We start from the raw sequence: 24,895 nt of genomic DNA on the forward strand, positions 1-24,895 counted from the left end.
GGTCATCTGAATTAAATTCACCCATTCCTGTCCATTTTAGTTCGCTGATACCTAAGATGTCGATGTTCAGTCTTGTCATCTCTTGTTTGACCACGTCCAACTTTCCTTGATTCATGGATCTTACATTCCAGGTTCCTATGGAGAAAAAATCTTTACAGCATCGGACTTTCCTTTCACCACCAGACACATCCACAGCTGAGCGTCCTTTCGGCTTTGGCCCAGTCGCTTCATTCTTTCTGGCGCTACTAGTACTAGCCCTCTGCTCTTCCCCAGTAGCATATTGGACGCCTTCCGACCTGAGGGGCTCATCTTCCAGCGTCATATCGTTTTGCCTTTTGGTACTGTCCATAGGGTTTTCATGGCAAAGATGCTGGAGTGGTTTGCCATTTCCTTCTCCAGTGGATCACGTTTTGTCAGAACTCTCTGCTATGACCTGTCCGTCTTGGGTGGCCCTGCACGGCATAGCTCATAGCTTCATTGAATTACGCAAGCCCCTTCGCCACGACAAGGCAGTAATCCATGAAGGGGGCAGCCTCATAATATAATTTAAAATTAGGCATTTTAAGACCACCTCTTTCACGCATATCTTGCATTACCTTAAATTTAACTTGTGGCTTTTTCCCTGCCCAGACAAATTTATTAACTCCTTTTTGCCATTCCTCCAAGTTTAAATCCTTTTTAAGTATAGGTATCATTTGAAATAAAAATAAAAATTTTGGCAAAACATTCATTTTCACAGCTGCAATTCTTCCCAATAAAGATAATTGTAATTTTTTCCAACTATCTAATTCTTTTTGTACTTTTCCCCATAACTTTTCATAATTATTTTTATATAACTTCACATTTGAGGCTGACAAATATATCCCCAAATATTTAACCCTTTTGACTATTTCAAATCCCGTTAGTTCTTCTAAAACAGCCTTTTGTGATACTGTCATATTTTTAGACAGTATTTTAGTTTTTTGTATATTAATCTTAAATCCAGAAACTCTCCCATATTGCATTATTATCTCCATCAATTCTACAACTGAATAATCCGGCTGAGTTAATGTAACAACCAGATCATCTGCAAACGCCCTCAATCTGTAATCCTGATCTCTTATTTGGATTCCCCTAATTTTATCCGAATTACGTATTTTAATCAGTAATATTTCCAATGTTAAAACAAATAATAGAGGTGACAACGGGCACCCCTGCCTTGTACCTTTTTCAATATTACATAGTTCAGTCAAACTATTATTAACTATTATACGAGCTGTTTGCTTTTGATATATAGCCCTAATTGGTTGTAAAAATTTATCCCCAAATTCCATTTTCTCTAATACTTTCATCAAAAATTACCAATCCAATTGATCAAAGGCTTTTTCAGCATCCAAAAAGATCAGCGCTGCAGGGATCTGATTGTTTCTTTCCAAAAATTCCAATAAATCTACAATATGTCTCACATTATTCTTCATTTTTCTACCACTTATAAATCCAGTTTGGTCACCATGAATTACTTGTTGTATTACCCTCATTAACCTATTAGCTAAAATTTTTGCAAATATCTTGTAGTCAGTATTCAAAAGTGATATTGGCCTATAATTTTTAACTTGGGTGACATCCTGATCTTCCTTTGGAATCAAAGAAATAAAAGCAGTCTTCCAAGATGGAGGTACCCCTCCTCCCATTTGAATTGTCTTAAATAGTTCCCTTAAAGGCTTCACCATTTCCAACTGCAAATTTTTATAATACACAGCAGTCAATCCATCAGTACCCGGCGCTTTACCCACTTTCAATTGTTTGATTGCTAAAAAAATTTCTTCATCAGTTATCAACTGATTCATCCCTTCCTTTTGTTCTTGCGTAAGCACGGGAATATTAGCTCTTGTCAAATAATCATCTATATCTGCATCTCTAATCTTATCTCTAGCATACAACGTAGAATAAAAATCAACAAAAGTCTTTTTAATAAGACTCTGCTGATACACTATTTTCCCCTTATGTTCTATTCTATCTATATTAGCAGCCCTTTGCTTCTTTCTTAACAAATAAGCTAACCATCTACCTGGTTTATTAGCATTACAAAAAGTATTATGTCTAGCATACCGCAAATTAGTTGTTTGATTGCTAAAAAAATTTCTTCATCAGTTATCAACTGATTCATCCCTTCCTTTTGTTCTTGCGTAAGCACGGGAATATTAGCTCTTGTCAAATAATCATCTATATCTGCATCTCTAATCTTATCTCTAGCATACAACGTAGAATAAAAATCAACAAAAGTCTTTTTAATAAGACTCTGCTGATACACTATTTTCCCCTTATGTTCTATTCTATCTATATTAGCAGCCCTTTGCTTCTTTCTTAACAAATAAGCTAACCATCTACCTGGTTTATTAGCATTACAAAAAGTATTATGTCTAGCATACCGCAAATTAGTTGCTACTTGATCTGCCATTAACTTGTCAAACTGACCCCTAAGTAAAGTAATTACCTCTTTGATCTTCCTGTCAGATGGATTCAAAATTAAAGCCTTTTCTTTTTCCTTAATTTCATCCTCTAACTCTTTCCTCCTAAATTCCATTTTACGTCTATGTTTATTATTCAAATATATTAATACACCTCTCATATAAGCTTTACTTGCATCCCAAACCATCTCAATAGAAGTACCTTTATGCATATTAATTTTAAAAAATTCCTTCATCTGTTTTTTACACTCTTCCACATTTTCCTGATATCTAAACAAGTTTTCATTTAAGCGCCAAGACCATCTATCCCTATTATCTTTTTCTATCTCTAACCATACTGGACTATGATCAGATATAGTTCTTGGACAAATCTTGATCTTCTTGATCCTAGAAAAAAAATCATTAGTAATTAATACAAAATCAATCCTAGAAAAAGATTGATGCCTGTCGGAGAAAAAAGTATAATCCTTTTCTTGCAGATTCCTTTCTCTCCAAATATCTCGCAATTCCAAGTCATCCTTCATCTCAAAAAAAGTTTTAGGCAGTTTAGCATGACTTGGGGTGCTTTTAAAAAAAAACCCTTGTCCACTTGTACATCCAAAACGCCATTCCAGTCTCCCATAAAAATACAAGATTTATAATCCCACTGAATAATCTTGTTGTGTAATAAACTGTAAAAATCTCCTTGTTGTTGATTAGGAGCATATAGTCCAACCAAAAGCGTTTTCTTGCCTTCTGTTAACAATTCAATCATAACATATCTTCCTGGTTTATCTGCTTCAATTAAAGATGCTGTCAAGGTGTTCCTAACATAAATAACCACTCCATTTTTCTTGTCAGTTGCTGAAGCAATAAACGGTGTACCCAACCTCAAATTAACCAAGTACTTTTGATCCGACGCTCTGATATGTGTTTCCTGTAAACAAATAACATCATTTTTAAATTGCTTTAAATATTGAAATACTTTCTTCCTCTTCTGTGGTGAATTTAAACCATTAACATTCCAGGTTAGAAGTTTTGTCGCCATCTTTCACGACCTGAAGCTTTTGGAGCGCCTCTTCCAAAATCACCTGCACTTTCTTGGGTCACGCTCCTCCCACTGCTTCACTGTAAATAAGTTTTGGAGGTGCCGTCACAACTCTCTGACGATCTTGCTCTTGTCTCATTCGTCTAGCTGCAGCACGTGTCATTCTTTGGTCTCTAGCCTCCTCCGGTACTGAAATTTGATCCACTCTTGTGCCTTTCTGAAATTCTCCATCTTTCAGCTGCGTAACTCCTTCCGCACCTTGTGTACTCTCATTTTGTGGTTTATGCACTCCTTCACCATTCTTCTTGTTAGATTCCAGAAGTGGTATAGGGACAGCTTTTAAAACATTAGCATAATAATCACGTGCCTGTAAAACAGTGAGAAGACGATGTCTCGTGCCTGCATACATCACCACCATGCCCACTGGAATCTCCCATCTGAACTGAATATCCCGTCTTCTTAATTCTTCTGCCAGAAAAGCAAACTCCTTCCTTCTCCTTAGAATTCTTGGAGGGATCTCTTTTAAAATTAAAACTTCTTGTTCTGCAATTGCGAATTTGTTATTATAAAAAGCTTGCATAACCTCATTTCTAATTGCTCTCTTTGTGAATTAAACCACCACATCTCTGGGTAGTTTTCTTTGTCTTGCAATCCATGAATTAACGTGAAATATTTTATCTATATCTTCCATAATTTCTTCTGCTGAACGCTCCAAAACACCTTCCAAAGCCTCTGAGACTGTTTTTTTCAAATTTTCCTTAGAATCCTCTTTTAAACCTCTAATTCTCACAGCGAATTCCATCTCTCTATACTGTACCAAGGTCAAATCGTGGTCAATCTTATCCATCACATTTTCAGTCTCCGTCATTTTAGCATCTAATCTGATATTATTTTGGCTGAGATCTTCCACTCTCTCGTCCAGACGCTTTATACAAACAGCCATGCCTTGAAATGCAAGTAAAATGTCTGCCCTCATTTCTGTAAGCTTCTCCTCCATAAGTTCAGCTAATTGTTGAGATTGCTTTTTCAAAGCCTCTTGCAAAACATCCTGCAGATCTTTTACTGTTAAAGCTGGTGCAGGTGCAGGTGCAGGGGGGGGCATTAAAGCTTGTAACGAAGATTGCTGCACCGGGGAAGCCCCCACGCTTCTAGGAACTTTAGAAGATTTGGCAGCCATTTTCACCCACTTGAGCCTGTTGCGCACTTTCACTTTTAACAAACTCCACAAAGTCCACTGAGTTAAAGATCATATACTTGCTTTAACATGATTCTCCTGTACCGCTCTGCCTGCATCCAAGTAATCCGAAGTTCACTCTCGCTGGCAGGGATGGTTGCTACACCCTGCTCTGCTCCAAAACACTGGAGCAGAGGCATCCCGAGGTCTGGAGCAAACTCAGGCTTCGGGGGGGGCTCGATCCTTCAACCACCAGAGTTTCAACTCTGGCGGCCCGGGAGAGCTCTGGTTTATTATTTCTCTGCTTTTCATGTCTTTTATATTCTATGTAGACCGTGATTATTGTTGATCCCTGAGTTTTTTATATTTGTTTACTGCTTTTTAAAACATTGAAAATGGGATGTTGGTGGTGGTAATCCAATTAAGAGAAAATGTTATTCTTGAAAAAATTGAAAAAGAAATGGTTAATAGAAAAATCTGGAGTTAAAAAATGATAGAAGATTGCTACCACTGCTCCAGGGTTTGGCTAACTTAAATATGCATAGCATAATTAGATTTATTATTGCTGCTAAACTATGGATTACTGATTCACATTTGCCATGGATTGTCTTCTGTCCATGGGAGGGAAGCTTGGTAGATTCTAAATTTCATAATTTTAGTTATTCCTTTGTGGCAAGGTATATATGAGAACAAGCTGCAAAGATCTTTAAAAACATGTTTCTCACATATTTATATTTTTGAATCATAAATATTAAATCTTTTTTCTTTCCAATGATCCAAACCAATGCTTTAGAAATATAATTTTATTTTAGCTACAGTAAACAAGCAAATTACACTAAAGCTAAATTTAACGTTACTTGTTAAAGATATTTACTATATTTCAGAATTAGTATTCTTTCAGTCACAATCTTATTCCTGATTTGGCTGATTTTAAAATGTGATTTAAAATCATAAGCACATAAAAAGAAAGCAGAAACAGCTGCAAATTAACTCAACAGTTCTATGCTTAGCAACATTTCCATTTAATCAAAGTCCTTACTCTTTCCAAATCTATTTCAGGGTTTACTTTCTATATACACAAACAATGGGAAATGAGTTTCTGGGCTGGTTCAAATTTTTTACACATTCCAAAAATTTCAGGTAATGTATCTGTTCCATATATAAATATAAAAGCATGATAGGCTCTGTATTTGTACGATGGCCGATTATCTCAGTGTGCAGAAACGTGGATAACTACAAACAGAAGTTGCAACCCCTCTCCTTTTCACTGCATGGGAGTTCAGACCTGCGATGAACTGGGCTGATAGATCTAGAATCTCATATAATTATTTAGTGACAGCAGTCTATTTTATAACTCTGTAATAATATCAGACAGAGGTATGTGATATGCTGTCCAATTCAAAGATTAGTTGTGGATTCAAAGAAATAAGAAATACTGTCAGACTATCTATATGGATTCTTTACTGACCCAGATCTGTGTATTTGCATAGTGTGTTTTATCAGTAACTCTGATCACAAGAAAGGAGATGCATGATTCTGCCTCCTGGCCAAGGATTTACTTTATGAAAAGTGAGCATCTGTAAACTCTAGTCTGGCTCTTAAGGCTCCACTCCATGTGGCTTGGATTTCTGTGTTAGATGGCTGCATTTCAGACACCATTCAATAATCTGATTGATACAGGCCCTAAAATTAGAAACTGAACACTCCAGAAGGTAGAGGACAACCAGTACTTTATTGTGATCTAATGTGCTGGGGAGCAGCTCTTTGTGGTCAAGTAACAGGCTGTGTGAGGAAAGGAAGGGTGGGACGATGGAAAGGGATCAACCTGCACTGCTGAACAAGGCAAGAACTACCGTATTTTTCGGACCATAAGACGCACCTGACCATAAGACGCACCCAGTTTTTAGAGCAGGAAAACAAGAAAAAAAATATTCTGAACCAAATAGTACCGGTATACTAAAACAGGGCTTTTCAACCTTTTCATCCATTGCACCACTTTTAGGACAAGGCAATGTCCGAGTACCACCAGTCGCCCAGTGACTGTTCAGTTACGACGGCACTGAAAAAAGTGACTTATGACCATTTTTCACACTTATGACCGTTGCAGCATCCCCAGGGTCATGTGATTTACATTTGGATGCTTGGCAATCGATTCATATTTATGATGGTCACATTGTTCCAGGGTCATGTGATTGCCTTTTGCAACCTTTTGACAAGCAAAGTTAGTGGGGAAACCAGATTCACTTAACAATCATGTTACTAATTTAATTTCTCTCTCTCCCCCTCCCTCTTTCTTTCTCTCTCTCCTCTCTCTCCCTCTTTCTCTCTCTCCCTATTTTTCTCTTTCCCTCTATTTCTCCCTCTTTCTCTCTCCATTTCCCTCCCTTTCTTTCTCCTTCTCTTTCTCTCCCTTTCTCTCCCTATTTTTCTTTCCCTCTATTTCTCCCTTTCTCTCTCTCCCTCTATTTCCCTCCCTCTTTCTCCTTGTCTCTCTCTCCCTTTCTTTCTTTCTCTCCCTCTCTCTTTCCCTCTCCCTCTTTCTCTCCCTCTATTTCTCTCCCTTTCTTTCTCCTTCTCTCTCTTCCTCTTTCTCTCCCTATTTCTCCTTCTCTCTCTCCCTCTCTTTCTCTCTCTCTCTCTTTCTCTCTCTCTCTTTCTCTCCCTCCCTCTCCCATTGTCCCTTCTTTTTTCCTTCCTTTCTTTCTTCCTTCCCTCCATCTTTGTCCTTCCCTCTCTACGTTAAAGCAGTACCCACGGAGGCGGCCCTGCGGGCTTTCTCTTGCAGAAAGCAAGCTGAAATGGAGCAAGGGTGATTGCCAGGAACACGAATCAGCCGATCTCGCGCTGCTGCAATCTCCCTCTCTCGGTTTCAGCTTCCCTTGCTACAAGAGAAAGCAGGCTGAAACAAAGCAAGGGAGATTGCAGCAGCACGAGCGAGATCGGCCAATTTGCGTTCCTGGCAATCTCCCTCGCTCCATTTCAGCCTGCTTTCTCTTGTAGCAAGGGAAGCTGAAATCGAGCGAGGGAGATTGCATGACCGCGAGATCGGCGTTTCTCAGCACGTGCTGATTCGTGCTCCTGGCAATCTCAACACAGCTTGTTGAAAAGTTTTTTTCCCCCCAAAAAAAAGGTGCTGGAACGCCGTTCTGAGCGTTCTATGAGAAAAAAAGCCCTGCTTTTTTTCTCTACATTGAATTTCATTTTGCAAGGTAGGGCCCAATATTCAAGTCTGGATCTAGAACCTATCTTCTAGGGTGATGGCTTTTCCTGTCAGTTTAGTATCATCTGCAAATTTGATTGGTTCTCCTTCTATTCCCTCATCTAAATCATTTATGAAGATATTGAAGAATACTTGCCCAAAAATGGAACCTTGGGGCACCTCACTGTTTCCTTCCTTCCTTACAAATGTAGTTCTATTAAGGACTACAATGCAAACCCATCTGTTGAACATGCTATCTGTCCCACATTTTTAAGCTTACCAAGAAATAGGTTTTGGTCTACTTTGTCAGATGGCTTACTGAAATCCAAGTATATTATGTCCACTGTATTTTGCTGGTCTACTCATTTAGTCACTTTGTCAAAGAATGAAGTAAGATTTGTTTGGCATGATCTGTTTTTGACAAACTTATGTTGGCTTCTGGTTATAACTTTGCTGGTTCTATGTGTTCGCAAATCTGTTGCTTGATTATCTTTTCCAGGATCTCCTTCCAGGTATTTTTGTTAAGCTGATTGGTTGTAGTTTCCTGAATCTCTTTTTTTAAGCTTTCTTTAAAGATGGGAACTACATTAGCTGTTTTTCAGTCCTTTGGAAGAAGAATAGAATAGAATACAATAGAATGGAATGGAATGGAACAGAATCTGGAAGGCACCTTGGAAGTCTTCTAGTCCAGCTCAAGCAGGAGAACCTATATCATTTCAGACAAATTACTGTCTAGCCTCTTCTTAAAAATCTTCAGTGATGGAGTGCCCACAATTTCTGAAGGCAAGCTGTTCCACTGTCAGGAAGTTTGTCCTTAATTCCAGATTGCTTCTGTCTTTGATCAGTTTCCAACCATTGTTTCTTGTCCTACCCTCTGGTGCTTTGGAGAATAACCTGGCCCCCTTTGCCTTGGGGCAGCCCCTCAGATACTGGAATACTGCTATCATGTCTCCCCTATTTCTTCTTTTCTTTGGACTAGCCAAACCCAAATCCTGTAGCCATTCTTCATATGTTTTAGTCTTCAGCCCTTTGATCATGTTAGTTCCTTTTCTCTGAACCTTTTCCAAAGTCTCAGCATCTTTTTTGTGATATGGTGATTAAAATTGGCTGCAGTATTCCAGGTGTGGTCTTACTAGGGTTTATAAAGCGGTACTAATGCTTCGCGTGATCTTGATTCTATGCCTATTTTTATACAATCCAGGATTATATTAGCTTTTTTAGTTGCTGCTGCATACTGCTGGCTCATACTCAAGTGTTCATGCACTAGGACTTCAAGGCTTCTCTTATAGTTGCTGTTTCTGTGCAGGTCTCACCTAATCTGTACTTAAACCTTTGATTTTTTTCTGCATAAATGTAAAACTTTGCTTTTCTCCACATTGAAACTCATTTTGTTGAGTTTGTCAAAAATTAAAGCTTCTCTTGTTAATCCTTAAACTTACTTAGAGTTTCTTTCATCTAAGGTTGCCCTAGCTGCAGGAACTTGGTAGAAAGATACACTTTATCTCCTATCTTAAACTCTTTTTGGGCTACCCTCTTCGTTTCACCTTGTTTCTTCTGTGTTTCTTTTCCAGCTTCTAGTGCCTTATGAACCACAGGCCAGATATCTTATAGAGTGTTAATCCATTTACCCAGCAAATCATTTGAAGGGGTCTGCTGGGAGAGGTTTGGCATGGGCATGACATATGCACTGGTAAACTTGGAAAGGGGTAAATCTGATGCTAAACTGTGTACAGAGTTATTGTATGCTACTTCAGTGAAAGGCAGAAGCTCAGCCTAATTATCTTGTTTGTAGTTCATATAGCATCAGAGGTTTTGCTCTAGTATGTCATTCATATGTTCACAAGGTCCATTCATTTGTGGATGATGGGCAGAGCTAAGACTCTGGGAGGAGTCTAACAAATTCAGGAAGTGAATTGTATTCCCTCAACCTGTTATGCCCTTAGGAGCACCTTACAGCCAGTACACATGTTGCAAAAAGAGCTTTACCAGTGACTGGGTGGAGTGGATCTTGGCAAGCCACAAAGTGGGCTTGTTTGGAGAAAGTCCATGTTAAAGCACCTAAGTTGCTTAAGACGTTTCATACAGAATATCCGAACAAACCAGGCTAACATTTATATGTTTTCTTTTCCCCACTGATGGACCCATCTTTTTTCTGAAAGGAGAGCCGATTGTCAGAATCCATTTATATCACACTTCATAAATGTATAGGTAGAATGTTGTGCTTATTCTGGGGATTCTGCCATCTCTCCGAGAGGGGGGGGAGAGGATGGTTACTTAGATTGAAATAGGCTATCTTCAAACACCAGGGAAACATTTGATCGGGGGGAGAGAGGGGGAGAGAGAGATCTGGATCGCATCTTCATTTACAACTGAAAAGGAAGAAGCAATAACAATAAAAACAAGGAGAGTTCCCTTTCCCACGGAAGGGCCTGACACCTAAGTAAATGATGGGAGCCTGACCAAATGGATGAGGGGAGGGGGTTGAAATGGGAATGCTTTATATAGGATTGAAATGTAACTCTGTTAGATTCCTTCTTGTATTGCCACAATCGATTCCATCCTAGTAAACATTTTCCTTTTGGACTAAACTTGCATCCAAGAGTTCTTATTTCCTAAGATGTGGATTGAGGTGGGTCCTGACAGGAAGTTTTTAAGAAGAGACTGGACAGTCTCATTTTTTAAATCAATTGCAACAGTAACCCATTGGGGATTTTTTCTAACAGATACAAGTACTTTAACTTTGTTTTGGATTTCAATGTATTTTCAGGGGACTCAGTTCTTCACCCATCCCCAATATTCCTGTCTCTTGCTTTCATGAAGGCATTTTGCCAATGCACAAAAAAATGTGACTCCTTTGCTTTGGCAAAGATTGCAAGAACCTTTGAATATCTTTTGTCACAAAACAATTGTCACTGCATCTCTGGCTCAAGCAGAATAGTCTGTACATCCCTAATGTATATTTAATTGCTATTGAATAATGTACTCCTTTTCATGCTTATGACCTGAATTCTTGCAAAGATATAGAGTAAGTTAATTACATTCTTGTTATACAGTATTTTAGTGGTCATGTCAATCCTGTTTTGCCATGATCTACAACAATTGCAAGAGAAATATATTGGACCTGCCAAAAGCACCTGATTTTTTGGAATTGTTTACTATGACATATAAAAGGCATTGCTAATATTTAACAATGTCTTTTTGCCTCCGAAAAGAGTTTATTTAGTAACTTTCTCCATAACCCATGCTACAACAGAGAGTGCTCCCATTTTCTACTGCTTATGTCTAAATATTTTGAGTTATTAGCAGTTTGCTTGTTACAATAAATTTCCCTTCTCAATAGTGGTTATGTCAACTGACAAAGTGAGTGAATTCACTGTGTGCTTGGAAATTCGTTGTGCTGTTTACACATCAGGAAACAATGCTTTTTTGTTTGATTTTTTTTTCTAATATAATTCCTAGCTTTGCTATTTACAGTGAATTTGTTAATGTCTTCTCTTTTTCTTTTTTCTTTTGCATATGCTTGACTTTCTTTGAATGCTCACATTTCAGCTATGTTTTTATCTTCAGAAGTACCACCATCCTTTTAGAAACTCTTTTTTTCATAGTAGACAAAAAATCAAAGGACTCTTGATATAAAGCCAATTATTCTTGAGGTCTGTGACAAGATTAAGACAACAATATAATAGAGCACAACATCCTTGGCTATATTTGTGATGCATTTAAACTTTTGTTCAAGACTAGTTTGGCATGACTTCTCTGTGAACAACTCTACTTTCACCAGCTAAACTCCTTATTAGAACATAGAACATAGAATAATAAAAGAGACTTTGGAAGTCTTCTAGTTCAACTATAAAGTGTAAATTACAGAGATTACAATGAAAAATTAGTTTTTTACCTATAGCAATAGTTCTTTGAGTAGTAATCTGTGAATTCCCATAATCCAAACTCTGTCATTACTAAAATGCCTATTTTATTAAATTGTCATTAAAAGCATCTTGTGGATCATAGAACATATGAGAATAGTGGGAATTGCATTTAAGCATGCATATTTATATTGGAGTGGAATTCCTATCTAAAAACAAGGCACTAGCCCTGAAAACAAGAAATCATGAGTTCAAGTCTGGCCTTAGCCATGAAAGCCAGTTGAGTGACCTTGGGCCAGTCAGCGCAACTCACCTCATAGGTTGTTGTATGGAAAATAGGAGGTGGAAGGAGTGTTGGATATGTTTACTACCTTGAGTTATTTGTAAAAAACAAAATTTTATTTTTAAAAAACAAAATCTTAGTTCTGGAAGATACTGAATAGGAGGATCCTGTAAAGATTTGCATGTGGCTGCTTAAAAATTACTTATACTGTATTAGAATCCTGTAATATATACTCTATTATTTGCTTATATTTAATATTTTATGTATTAAGCTTCTAAATTATTTTTACCTTTAAAACTAGATCTTAAAGTTGACTGGAAAAATTATTTTTGTATCATGATAATATTGAGTCTCAAAATTGTTAAGCTTACTATATTTAACTGTACCAAGCTAACCATATTTAATAAGTGACAAGCGTATTTGTATTTATCTCATTTCCACAGATGTAGGTGAGGAAAACAGTAATAGCAAGCCTGCCTATATCCTTTCATATTCCTGTAAGAATAATGACCAACGTAGGCATCAAGCTGAAAGAAAGCATCTAACTGTATCTGCTACTTTAGGCAGGGATGCCAAGCCTCCTACAACAGCTGGTATGTTTGTGCACATCAGCAATAAAAGGCATAATTCAAATACTAAATCTCCCAACTCTGGGGAAAAATCAGACCATCCAAACTGGTCAGTAAGGAATAATATAAACCATTCTGAAAAAATAACAGTTTCTATTCAAGATGATAGATGCATTAGTAGAAGTAGTAGAAGTATCAGAAACTTGGGTCAATGTAATATAGCATTTAAAAATAACCCACATCAATTAAAAACAAAAAGTAAAGAATTAAATAATAAAAAATGGTCCTTGGCTAACTTGAGCAGGCCTGGCACTGCCTCAGTAAGAACAATGAAAGTTGAAAAGGCTACTTCAAATGCTACAGTTACACAGATCAACAAAATGAAAAATAGTGACATCTGTTTGATGGCCAAGAATGCAAGTATTACAACAATTGCACTCAACAAGATGGCTAGAGGTGATGCAAACCTGAACAGAGAAGCTCTGTTAACATCCAGGAATTCAGAAGATCAGCCTTGTTTTGTTCAGATGCAAGTAATAGAAAAAGAAAGAGTAAGAAAAGAGCTCTTTCAGAGGAAATATAATGCAGCAAATGTTATTCAAAAGGCTTGGAGAAGGTATGGATGCGGGTAAATTCCGCCATTTTATCTCATTTTAATTACTATTAAAGATTTAATCATGAAGCTTAGCATATATTTAAAATTGTACTTTGGATACTTTGAGCAATGTGATGTCAAGTATATATGTAATGCGTCAGGTGAATTGGAAGGGATGTAAACAGATAGACTAGTTAGAAGGATTCTATTGTGTTGTATTTTGCTGATTTAGTCAGTGTTTCTCAACCTGATTTAAATAATCAGTCCCAGAATTCAGGAAGTGGTGATTCAGATAAGCACAGATGATAGAACATTGGAAATTGCTTTATTTTTAAACTTGTCATCCTTTTGTTTCCCATGTTAACTTTTCACAATTTCAGATACGTTAAACAGTTTTGAAGTATAAGAATATTAGATATAATAATGTGGAAATAAGAAATAATGCAGTGAGCAGTCTTTTAGCTGTAGGAACATTCTCATGAAGAAAGGACACATAGTTTTGTTAGAACTGTCCAAAAGCAGAATATCCAAGGGCCAATGAAAGGTTCAGAGAAAGGCAAGAAAGTGAATGAGATTTCACTTATACTCCTGAAATAAAGAATTTGACATTATATAAATAATTTTGTCTCTATCAAGCTTTGGGCTTAGTAATGAGGATATATTTATAGATGAAATTATTATCCTCATATTAAGGAACAGATTTATTATTCATTTTTAAATGTCTTTATATTCTAAAAATAACATGGTGTAAAAGTATAGAGTTTCTGTAAGTTATATGTGTTTTATAAGTTTAAGGACTGAATTAATGTTGTATCGATTTCCTTTTTCCCCCTGGTTTATTATTTCTCTGCTTTTCATGTCTTTTATATTCTATGTAGACCGTGATTATTGTTGATCCCTGAGTTTTTTATATTTGTTTACTGCTTTTTAAAACATTGAAAATGGGATGTTGGTGGTGGTAATCCAATTAAGAGAAAATGTTATTCTTGAAAAAATTGAAAAAGAAATGGTTAATAGAAAAATCTGGAGTTAAAAAATGATAAGCTAAAACAGAATTTCCCACATGGTTTTCTCTTTCTAGCTATCAGCTAAGAGAACAATTCCATCAGCATTTTAGCATGAAGCAGCAATGCAAAGATGAATGGCAACAAAAAACAGTTGTCTTGTGCATTAAGGCCATTTGGAACAAAAAGTTAAACTTTACTGCACTAAAAGCACTTACTTCAGGCAAAATCCCAAAAGCCATGAAAAAAAACGTCTCAGGAAACAACTTGGTACAGAAGTCAACCACTCTGAAGCAGATATATGGTAAGTCACAGTTCTTTTTTTCTGTCTATCTGCCTGCCTGCCTGCCTGCCTGCTTACCTACTTATCTATCTATCTATCTATCTATCTATCTATCTATCTATCTATCTATCTATCTATCTATCTATCTATCTATCTATCTATCTATCTATCTGCGTTTCCCTAGAAATAAGATCTGGCTTTATAATTTTTTGCCTCCAAAAGAGGCATTTGGTCTTATTTTCAGGAGATGTCTTTTTCATTGCCTTGCCTTGCAGCAGCAGCACCAACAGCCCCATTCAGAAGGAGCCCGTGTGCCCACTGCCGGCCCACTTCTTTTGTAGCCACTCACTGCCACTCACGTGTCTCATCCCTGTCCTCTGTTTTGCTGGCAGAGGCCTACAGGAAAGGCCTCTGCAGCCCAGAATTGAGCTCCCGGATGACACGTGTGTCGCACCCCATCTTCCATTTCATCATCAGAGGCTTCTTCCTGAAGGCCTCTGCTGGCGAAACAGAGGCCAGGGCACAGTGCACAGAGCTCCATTCTCAGATGCAGAAGCCTTTGTTGAAGGCTTCTGCTGATGAAATGGAGACCAGGGGTGATCCACATGAGTGGCAGCGAGCGGCTGCATAAGACATGGGCCGGTGGCGGCCACTCTGGTTCCTTCTGGATGGGGCTGTCAGTGCTGCCACTGTGAGGTGAGGCAGGTGTTGGGGCACGGGAGGCCTGGCTGTGGAAGTCCTGAGGTAAGCAGGTGCAGGGTGGATGGGGTAGCTCCATCCCCCCCACCCCTTCCCTATCTTGATTTTTACACTTGTGCCTCACCCCACCTTGTACCAGTTGGCCTTAACTAGGGTTTATTTTGGCGTTAGGGCACAGAGACAAAAATCAAGCTAGGCCTTATTTTTGGGATAGGTCTTATTTTTGGAGAAACATGTCTATCTGTCTATATCTTCTGTCTAGCTATCTAGCTATCATCTAGCTATAATTTATGTATCTAGGTATTCTCCTTGAGTTAACAACTCCTGTTAGAATAGCAGATAGAAATCATAGACAGGAGCGCCTTTGGACATATTTGGTGGGTCTCTTAGTTTCTTATTCTTTCTTGAATCAAGAGATACTAAAGCATGACTCAGGCTCTTGTCATGCCTCAGATAGGCTACTTTAATAAATGGGGGAGGGTGCCATTTATGATTAGTTGGAAATTCTAGTTGGCAAATAATGCAGAAACTCACCTTCTGAGCATTTGTTTAGATTGGTTGCTGATAGATTTCTAGGGCCAAGTGAAGGTGTTTTATTTGGAAGATATCTTCAGGTAGCATTTCTCTACCTTATATGGTATTGCAGTAGTATGCTCAGTGGAAGACCCCTGAAACAGCTACCTCCTGAAGGCAGATATAACTTATGATGTCTTTTGGTAAAATGATGAAAACAGGCATTCATTATTTATCATTATTTTTATTTATTTTATGTTGTTGAATGCTTTTCATTCATTGAGGCATTCAGCATTCATACACTTTGAAAATTGTTTCTATAGGGCACTCACAAGAAGGAAAGGTGAATCACCCAATGAGATTGCCTTCTTCAAAACAGCAATTTTGTGAACTTCAGTTAATATCAGGTACAATTCCAATGTATGTGATTATTGTCTTTATAAATATAGTGTTTATAAATATTAGATGTGAGGCAAAAGGTACATGCTATAGCAACATCAGAAAAAAAGCCTATTGTGGTGATTACTTGAGCATGCTAGGAAAAATGGCAAGTGAATATTGATGAAATGGCTTCTAGATAAGGCCATGTGAGACAGGTAATATGGGAGGATATTTCACTAATCCTATTGCTAGCTTCTTCAGGGCAAAACTAAAACTAAACACCACATCGTATGTAATGCCTGTATATATTGACAGTGTTCATTGAGGCAGAATACCTATAATCACTAACTTCTTTTCTGCTGACTTCTCCCCCTATGCATTTTTTGATCATATAAATGGAATTATCAGCACGAATAAAGAAAATTTCAGTCCTGGCACCCACCAGTTTAAAATATCTCTAGATGTTCAAATGGGATAAGATTTCCCCACCATCTTGTGGATTTTCCATTCTTCAGTTGCAAGAAAAGTTCATGAAGATTTTGGAAAGGGACACAAGTCAGATAAACATGTAATTAGGTGTAGATGTGTAAAATAAATTAATTCAGTGGGGTCATTATAGTGCGTAGTACCCTACACATTCTGAGATAAATTTTTGGAAAAGTGCCAAAATGATGTAGTGTTCTTATATTTAACTGGTTGAACTATACAATTACACATTTGAGCAGCCTAACGTGATGTTTATTGACTCACTCATTTTCGGAGGAGGGGAGCTGTTTCCAAGCTACTAAGTATCGAATTGCTCCATGGTGCTTCCTAGAATCTAGGATTTATTTTACCTCAAAGTGTTTTCCTTCAACAATGATAGGAGGTGGGAGGGGTTGGTTGTAAGGGTGACTGTTGTTCCCTTTTTAGTAAACTGCAGTGAAAAATTGGGTCTATCTGCCTAAGATTTTTGGGTAGTGGATTTATGATTCTTTTAATTGGAAAAGGTCCAATATATTTTAGTCGGAATTTTTGACAGGTTTGTAGGGATTTTAGGTATTTTATGGATAAATATACCATCTCTCCCACCCTGAATGCTGTGGGATCGACTCTCTTTTTGTCTGCCTGGGCTTTGTATGCTTGTCTAGCTTCATCTAAAGCTTTCCTAATTATTGGCCAGGTGTTTTTCAATTGTGCCATCCATTCTTTCAGCGATGGGATTTCCGGTTTGTTTGGGATTAGTTCTGGCATAGGGTTGAAACTTTGACCGGTGGCTATTTGAAAAGGAATGTAGCCTGTGCTGGAGTGGACTGCGTTATTGTAAGCAACTTCTGCGAAAGGGAGTAGGTCCGTCCAATTTGTTTGCTGGAAATTAATAAAGCATCTTAAATATTGCTCCAGTACTGAGTTCCCGTGTTCCGCTTGACTGTTCCCCTGAGGATGGTGACTGAATGTCAGTCCCTGAGTAGTTCCTAAGAGGGATAAAATTTCCTTCCAAAACTTTCACGTAAATTGTACTCCCCTGTCAGATATGATGTGTTGGGGTGCTCCATGCAGTCTGTAAATGTGCTGCATGAATAGTTTCACTAAGGCTTTTCCGGTGGGAATCTTTTGACATGGGATAAAGTGCACCTGTTTGGAAAACAAATCTGTGATCCCCCAGATGACAGTGTTCCCATTGGTTTCTGGTAATTCTACTATAAAATCCATGGCTATTTCTTTCCAGGGGGCTGAGGGGTTCGCCACTGGTTGTAATAGTCCGGGCGACTTTCCTTGCAGCCTCTTAGCTGTCGTGCACATTTGGCAGCTGGCCACATAGCTTTCTATGTCCTTTTTCATGGATGGCCACCAAAATTACCTTTTAATTAAGTGTAAGGTTTTTACAAACCCAAAATGTCCTGCTGATTTTGTATCATGGCACAACTGCATGAAATTGATCCTCTGGGTGGCAGGTATGTATACTTCTCGCCCACCCAAGGTAGTCCATCTTTGATTGTGCACACATGTCTATTTTTCTGGAACCATTCATTTTCAGAATTCAATTCCAGTTTGACTATCCACCTGCGGCTTTATTTTAGCTTGGGCCCTGGTTGTTACTGGTGCTGCCAGTTGTTGTTCGGGCATAAGTGGTTTAGAGTCAGTGGCTCATGTGCTGTTATATTGGGGCATGAGAGATAATGCATCGACCAGGAAATTCTTTCCCCCCGATAAATGTTTGAGTGTGAAACGGAATTGGTGAAAATGTTGAAACCAGCAGCCTTGCTTAGGAGTAAGTTTCCTGGGTGTTTTTAGTGCTTCCAAATTTTTTGTGGTCTGTCCAGACCTGGAAGGGGGTTTTATTTCCTTCAAGGAAATGACACCATGTAAGTAATGACCACCTCACAGTGTGTGCCTCCTTTTCTCACATGGCCCAAAGGTGTTCTGTCTCCTTGAGTTTCCTGGACGTATATGTACACGGTTCAATGCCCCCTCATCATTTTCCTGTAATAATACAGCTCCCACCGCCACATCACTCACGTCTGCCTGTATTATGAAAGGTTTATCAGGATCTTGGTGTCTCAGTACAGCTTTGGCAGAAAAAATTCTCTTTCGCCTCTGAAATGCCACTTGACATTCCACTGTCCACTTCAGGGGCTGGCTGGGTTTCACTGGGGGACCCTCCCCCCTCGTTTTCAACAAGTTTGTGAGGGGCAGGGCTATTTGGACAAATGAAGGGATGAATTGGCAATAGAAATTTTCAAATCCCAGGAAACTTTGCAATTGCTTCTGTGTGCAGGGGGGGGGGCATTTTAATACTGCCCTGACTTTCCCAGGGTCCATTTCGATGAATTGGCGGTAGAAGTTTGCAAACCCCAGGAAACTTTACAATTGTTTCCTTGTGCTGGGTGGTGTCCATTCTAATACTACCCTGACTTTCTCGGGGTCCAGTTCAATGTCCTGTGGGGATATGCAATACCCGAGGTAGTCTATTCTTTCTGGTGGAATTCACATTTTGATAATTTTGCATATAGGTGGGCGGCCCACAATTTTTTCAGAACTGCTCTGACTAGATTAACATGCTCCTCTTTGGTCTCAGTGAAGATAAGGATGTCATCTATGTAAACCAGGACCCTCTTCAATAGGTGCTCTCTTAGCGCTTCATTCATTAATTGCATAAAAACTGCGGGGGGGGGGGGCTTGCAGTCCAAATGGCAGAACTTTGAATTGGTAGCAATCCATTGGACAATTGAATGCGGTCTTCCATTTGTCCCCTTTCTTGATGACTAATGCGGTAGTATGCTTCTCTTAGGTCTAGTTTGGTAAAAATCCTTCCTCTCAATAGGTGGGATAACATGTTCTTCATGAGGGGTAGGTGATACAGATTACTTTCACTAATTGCATTCAGGGCAGGGTAATCTATGCACAAGCGCATAGTGCCAGCCTTCTTCTCCCTAAATAGGAGCGGAGTGGCCACTTTGGGTTTGGCAGGTTCAATAAATCCCCTTTCTAAGTTTTTATTTATGAATCTTTCCATCTCCTCCATCTCTTTAGGGCTCATGGAGCACAGCCTGGGCTTTGGGAGTTTTGCCCCAGGTTTGATTTCTATAGCACTGTCTTGTGGGTCGGTGAGGAGGGAGCTCATCTGCCCATTCCTTACTGAAAACTTCAGCAAGGTCCCGGTATTCTTCTGGTATTTCTGGTAACCCCTTCTCCCACTGATTCTCTCTCCGCTCCTCAGGTTTGAGGGGCCCTTTGGGGTTTTAAGTTCGCATGCTTCCCCTCCAGGAAGTTGAGTTCTGCTGTCCTCCAATTTACCAGAGGTTCCATTTCTTTAACCATTCCAGCCCTAAAATCATTGGGCATTCCATGCCTGGGGGCACTACAAATGTTATATCGTCCTCATGGGTTCCCAGGGACAGGGGAACTGATAAGGTGACTAGGGCAGCTGGTACCCCTCCCCCTGCTATGGTCCAATCTAAATGGCCAAAGGAGATTGGTTGCTTTAGTCTCCTCACCGGAATGCCCAAATTCCCCACTAGCGTTGGGCTGTTGAGCAGTGGGTGCAGCCAGAGTCTATTAAGGCTTTCACTTTGACAGCTTCAGGCATGGAGGAAGCTAATATAGTCACTGTCTTAAGGATGGGTGGAATGGAGCACCAGCGCCATGGCGGGACAACATCCTTTGGAAGCTCCTGAAGTATTGTCGCTTTTCGGCTGTTTGGGGGATCTGTCAGAGTTTCAGACAGATCAGAGCTGTCCTGTAGGGACAGTGAAGAAGGGAGGCACAGTTTTGGCAGCACAGGAGGGATCACAACCTCCTGGAGAGCTGACAGAAACTTCCTGGACCAGCAGCTGTCAGACGGTCATTGCGAGCCATCACAAGTGAGGGCGGCCACTTGGAAGATCTTGAAAGTAAGTTTGGAGGATTGCCTGGGTGAGAACATTGAGAATCCTTAAATGCTAGAAACTGTGTGTGTGTGTGGGGGGGGGAAATAAGAAGTATTTGAAGCCATGGAGAAGTGGGCGGGAGCGGATTTTTAAACTGCTCCTCTCCTGGAACTGCAGCGGCGGATAACAATGGAAGGCAAAAGAAGGCAATGAATCAAGTATCTCGGCTGAGAATACCCTTGAAGCTTAAGAAAAAAAGGGAGAGTAAGTGACCTTGAATGCAGAATTCCAAAGAATAGCTAGAAGAGATAAGAATGCCTTCTTAAATGAACAATGCAAAGAAATAGAAGAAAACAATAGAATAGGGAGGACCAGAGATCTTTTCAAGAAAATTGGAGAGATGAAAGGAACGTTTCATGCAAAAATGGGCATGATAAAGGACCAAAATGGCAGGGACCTAACAGAGGCAGAAGAGATTAAGAAGAGGTGGCAAAATTACACAGAAGAATTATACAAGAATGAGCTTAACGTCCCTGATAATCACAATGAGGTGGTCACTGACCTCGAGCCAGACATCCTAGAATGTGAAGTGAAGTGGGCCTTAGAAAAGCTGAGCAACAACAAAGCTAGTGGAGGTGACAGTATTCCAGCTGAGCTATTCAAAATCTTAAAAGACGATGCAGTAAAAGTGCTACACTCAATTTGCCAGCAAATTTGGAAAACTCAACAGTGGCCACAGGATTGGAAAAGATCAGTTTACATTCCAATTCCAAAGAAAGGCAGTGCCAAAGAATGTTCAAACTATCGCACCATTGCACTCATTTCTCATGCTAGTAAAGTTATGCTTAAAATTCTACAAGCTAGACTCCAGCAGTATGTGGATCGAGAACTACCAGAAGTACAGGCAGGATTTCGAAGAGGCAGAGGAACTAGAGATCAAATTGCTAACATACGCTGGATCATGGAGAAAGCTAGAGAGTTCCAGAAAAATATCTACTTCTGCTTCATTGACTATGCTAAAGCCTTTGATTGTGTGGATCATAACAAACTGTGGCAAGTCCTTAAAGAGATGGGCATACCAGACCATCTTATTTGTCTCTTGAGAAATCTATATGCGGGCCAAGAAGCAACAGTGAGAACTGGACACGGAACCACTGATTGGTTCAAAATTGGGAAAGGAGTCCGGCAAGGCTGTATACTGTCGCCTTGCCTATTTAACTTATATGCAGAGCACATCATGAGAAAGGCAGGGCTAGATGAATCAAAAGTTGGAATTAAGATTGCCGGAAGAAACATCAACAACCTAAGATATGCAGATGATACCACTCTAATGGCAGAAAGTGAAGAAGAACTAAAGAGCCTGGTGTTGCGGGTGAAGAAGGAGAGTGCAAAACTTGGGTTGAAACTAAACATTAAGAAAACCAAGATCATGGCATCTGGCCCTCTCAATTCCTGGCAAATAGATGGGGAAGAAATGGAGGTAGTGACAGATTTTATTTTCCTTGGCTCCAAGATCACTGCAGATGGGGACTGTAGCCAAGAAATTAAAAGACGCTTGCTCCTTGGGAGGAAAGCCATGGCAAATCTAGACAGCACACTAAAAAGCAGAGACATCACCCTGTCAACAAAAATCCGTATAGTCAAGGCTATGGTCTTCCCAGTTGCAATGTATGGCAGTGAAAGCTGGACCATAAGAAAGGCTGAGCGCCAAAGAATTGAAGCCTTTGAACTATGGTGCTGGAGAAGACTCCTGCGAGTTCCTTGGACTGCAAGGCGATCAAACCGGTCAGTCCTAGAGGAGATCAACCCTGACTGCTCTTTAGAAGGCCAGATCCTGAAGCTAAAACTCAAATACTTTGGCCACCTAATGAGAAGGAAGGACTCACTGGAGAAGAGCCTAATGCTGGGAAAGATTGAGGGCAATAGAAGAAGGGGACGACAGAGAATGAGGTGGCTGGATGGAGTCACTGAAGCAGTAGGCGTGAGCTTAGATGGACTCCAGAAGATGGTAGAGGACAGGAAGGCCTGGAGGAACATTGTCCATAGGGTCGCGATGGGTCGGACACGACTTCGCAACTAACAACAACAACAAGTGACCTTGAATGACAGTTGCTAGACTCACTGATAAGAAGTTTACAGAGTCTGGTTTTTTTAGTTTGAGGAAATGGTGGATTGTTTTTTACTTTGATTTTTTTTTCTTTTGGACTAAGGCACAGAGACTCTGAAACGAACAAAGAGTGTAACCTGTATGGATTAATTTCTTTTTTATTTTTTTTAAAGATATAAGGATATTTGGCTTTTTCCTTCTCTTTTTCTTTCCTTTTCCCTTTGTACTCACCTTTACTTGTCGCTGAAATTTTTCGTACTCTTTTTTTTGGGGGGGAGTACATTTGGATTATAATACCCCATCGACATTTGGATTACAAACTACTGAAGAAAATGAAGAAGACCACAACACACCCAGCAACAGCTGCCCTAATATCACAGAGTCTTGTGGCAAAGAAATCACTAGACAACACAACGCAGCAAGATAGATCCAACATGGAATTGAAAAATATGATACTGGCTCTACACACAGACTTCAAAGAAGGGATTGGCAAACTAGAAGAGGACCTAAAAGAACTGATGGAGAAAAATGAACAAAGATTGCAACAAGTAGAAGAAAGAATTGAATTAACAGATAAGAGACGAGAGGAGATTGATAACCGACTTACATTAACAGACAGGAACCAGGAGAAAATGATTATTGCTTTAGAGATGGATAGAGCTGATTATTATTTAAGATTCCAAAATGTTGAAGAACAAAAGGGAGAGAACCTAGCAGATGTAATGGCGGGAATATTAGCAGAAGCATTGGAGGAAAGCAAGGAAAAGATAATTAATGATATAGATGAGATATTTAGAATATACACTAGATATGCAATGAGAAATACTCTCCCCAGAGAGGTGAATATAAGATTTACTAAAAAAGCATTAAGGGTAAATATACCACAGGAATGAGAAATACTAATGAGAAATGTTAAAATAAAATATAAAGGAAGAGAGATAGTGATGTTAAGACAGATCCCAAGAAGAGTGAGAGACCTGAGAAAGGAGTATCAATTTCTGACAAAATGCTTAATTAAAAAAGGGATAAATTTTAGATGGTTAATACCAGAAGGATTAATGATAAATTGGCAAGAACAGAGACATAGACTGAACACAATAGAGAAAGCAGAACTTTTCTATGATCAATACTTTGGGCAGCAAGAAGAAAGGCTGAGAGGGGAAAAAGTAATCAGACAGCAAGGAGACGAGACAGAGAAGCAACGCAGTAAGTATAGCATAGAACAGGAGGAAAGGGTGTTGAGAGAAGAGACAAGAGCAAAAGAGGCAAAAGAGCAAAGAGAGATGAGAATAATGAGAGCAACTAAAACTTCAAATAAATAATCATGGAAGAAAAAATAAAAGCAATTTCGATAAACGTAAATGGAATTATATACCTCACTTGCAGATCAGAGTAAAAGAGGTGTGGTATTATATATTCAAAAAGCAATACAAACTACATTGTTATATTCAGATGAAGAAGGGCGAATTTTAATGGTGGAAGTAATTATGAATTGTAAAAATACTTTACTGGTAACGATTTACACCCCAAATGAAAACCAAGAAAATTTCTATTCAAAATTACACCAGAAAATAATAGAATTGGAATTTGAAAGCATATGTATGGTTGGAGATTTCAATGCTATTGTAAAGGCCGGGCTGGATTATAATACGACAAAAAAAAGACCCTAAGGAGAACACTTCCAAAATCTTTTCATAATGTGGTGGACAAATTAAATATTCTAGATGTTTGGAGAGAAAAATATCCGGAAAAGAAGCAATATACCGTACATTCTATTCTAACAGACACCTGTCCTGGTTGAGAATAGATATGATATGGACATCAATAGACTTATTTACAAGTACACAAAATATAAACATAGAAACAAGCACATGGGCGGACCACAACCATCACAATTATATGGAAAGGACAAAAAAAAGAGAAAAAGATGGACATTAAATCAAACTGTATTGAATGAAAAAGACTTCCAGCAATATATGGAAAAAGAAATGACTTTCTTCTTTAAGGAAAACAAAACAGAAAATACCTCACTTCAAAATGTCTGGGATACCGCAAAAGCGTACATGAGAAGACTTGCTATATCTTATATGGGGAAAAAGAATAAACAGAAAAGACAAATTAGGCAAAAATTGGAGGAACAATATAAGACTCTTGAGAAAGAATTACAGAAAGATACACAAAAGAAAAAGATTAAAAATTTAATGGAGTTGAACAAGCATAAAATGAACTTAATAGAAAATGAAGAGGTGGCAAGGAAAATAAAGGCAGCTAAACAAACCTTTTTCGAACATGCAAACAAACCAGGGAGATGGTTGATATATAAAATTAAAAAGGAGAAAGAGAAGAGATGGATTAAACAACTGGAAGATGCCGAGGGGACTTTCCAACACCAGAATGAAGAA

General features: G+C 38.9%; 1 protein-coding gene across 1 annotated transcript in view; it reads left to right on the top strand.

Annotated features, from left to right (window-relative positions):
* INVS (inversin) overlaps window positions 1-24,895 on the top strand; it is a gene marked incomplete at its 5' end in the record, with an annotated part of 306,815 nt that overhangs the window by 212,043 nt on the left and 69,877 nt on the right. Inside the window, 3 exon segments of the mRNA XM_083377072.1 lie at window positions 12,437-13,178; window positions 14,239-14,465; window positions 15,980-16,063. Coding sequence (XP_083233198.1) covers window positions 12,437-13,178; window positions 14,239-14,465; window positions 15,980-16,063 — 1,053 coding nt within the window.

The sequence above is a fragment of the Vipera ursinii genome (genome assembly GCF_947247035.1).
Source record: "Vipera ursinii genome assembly, chromosome: Z".
NCBI lineage: Eukaryota > Metazoa > Chordata > Lepidosauria > Squamata > Viperidae > Vipera > Vipera ursinii.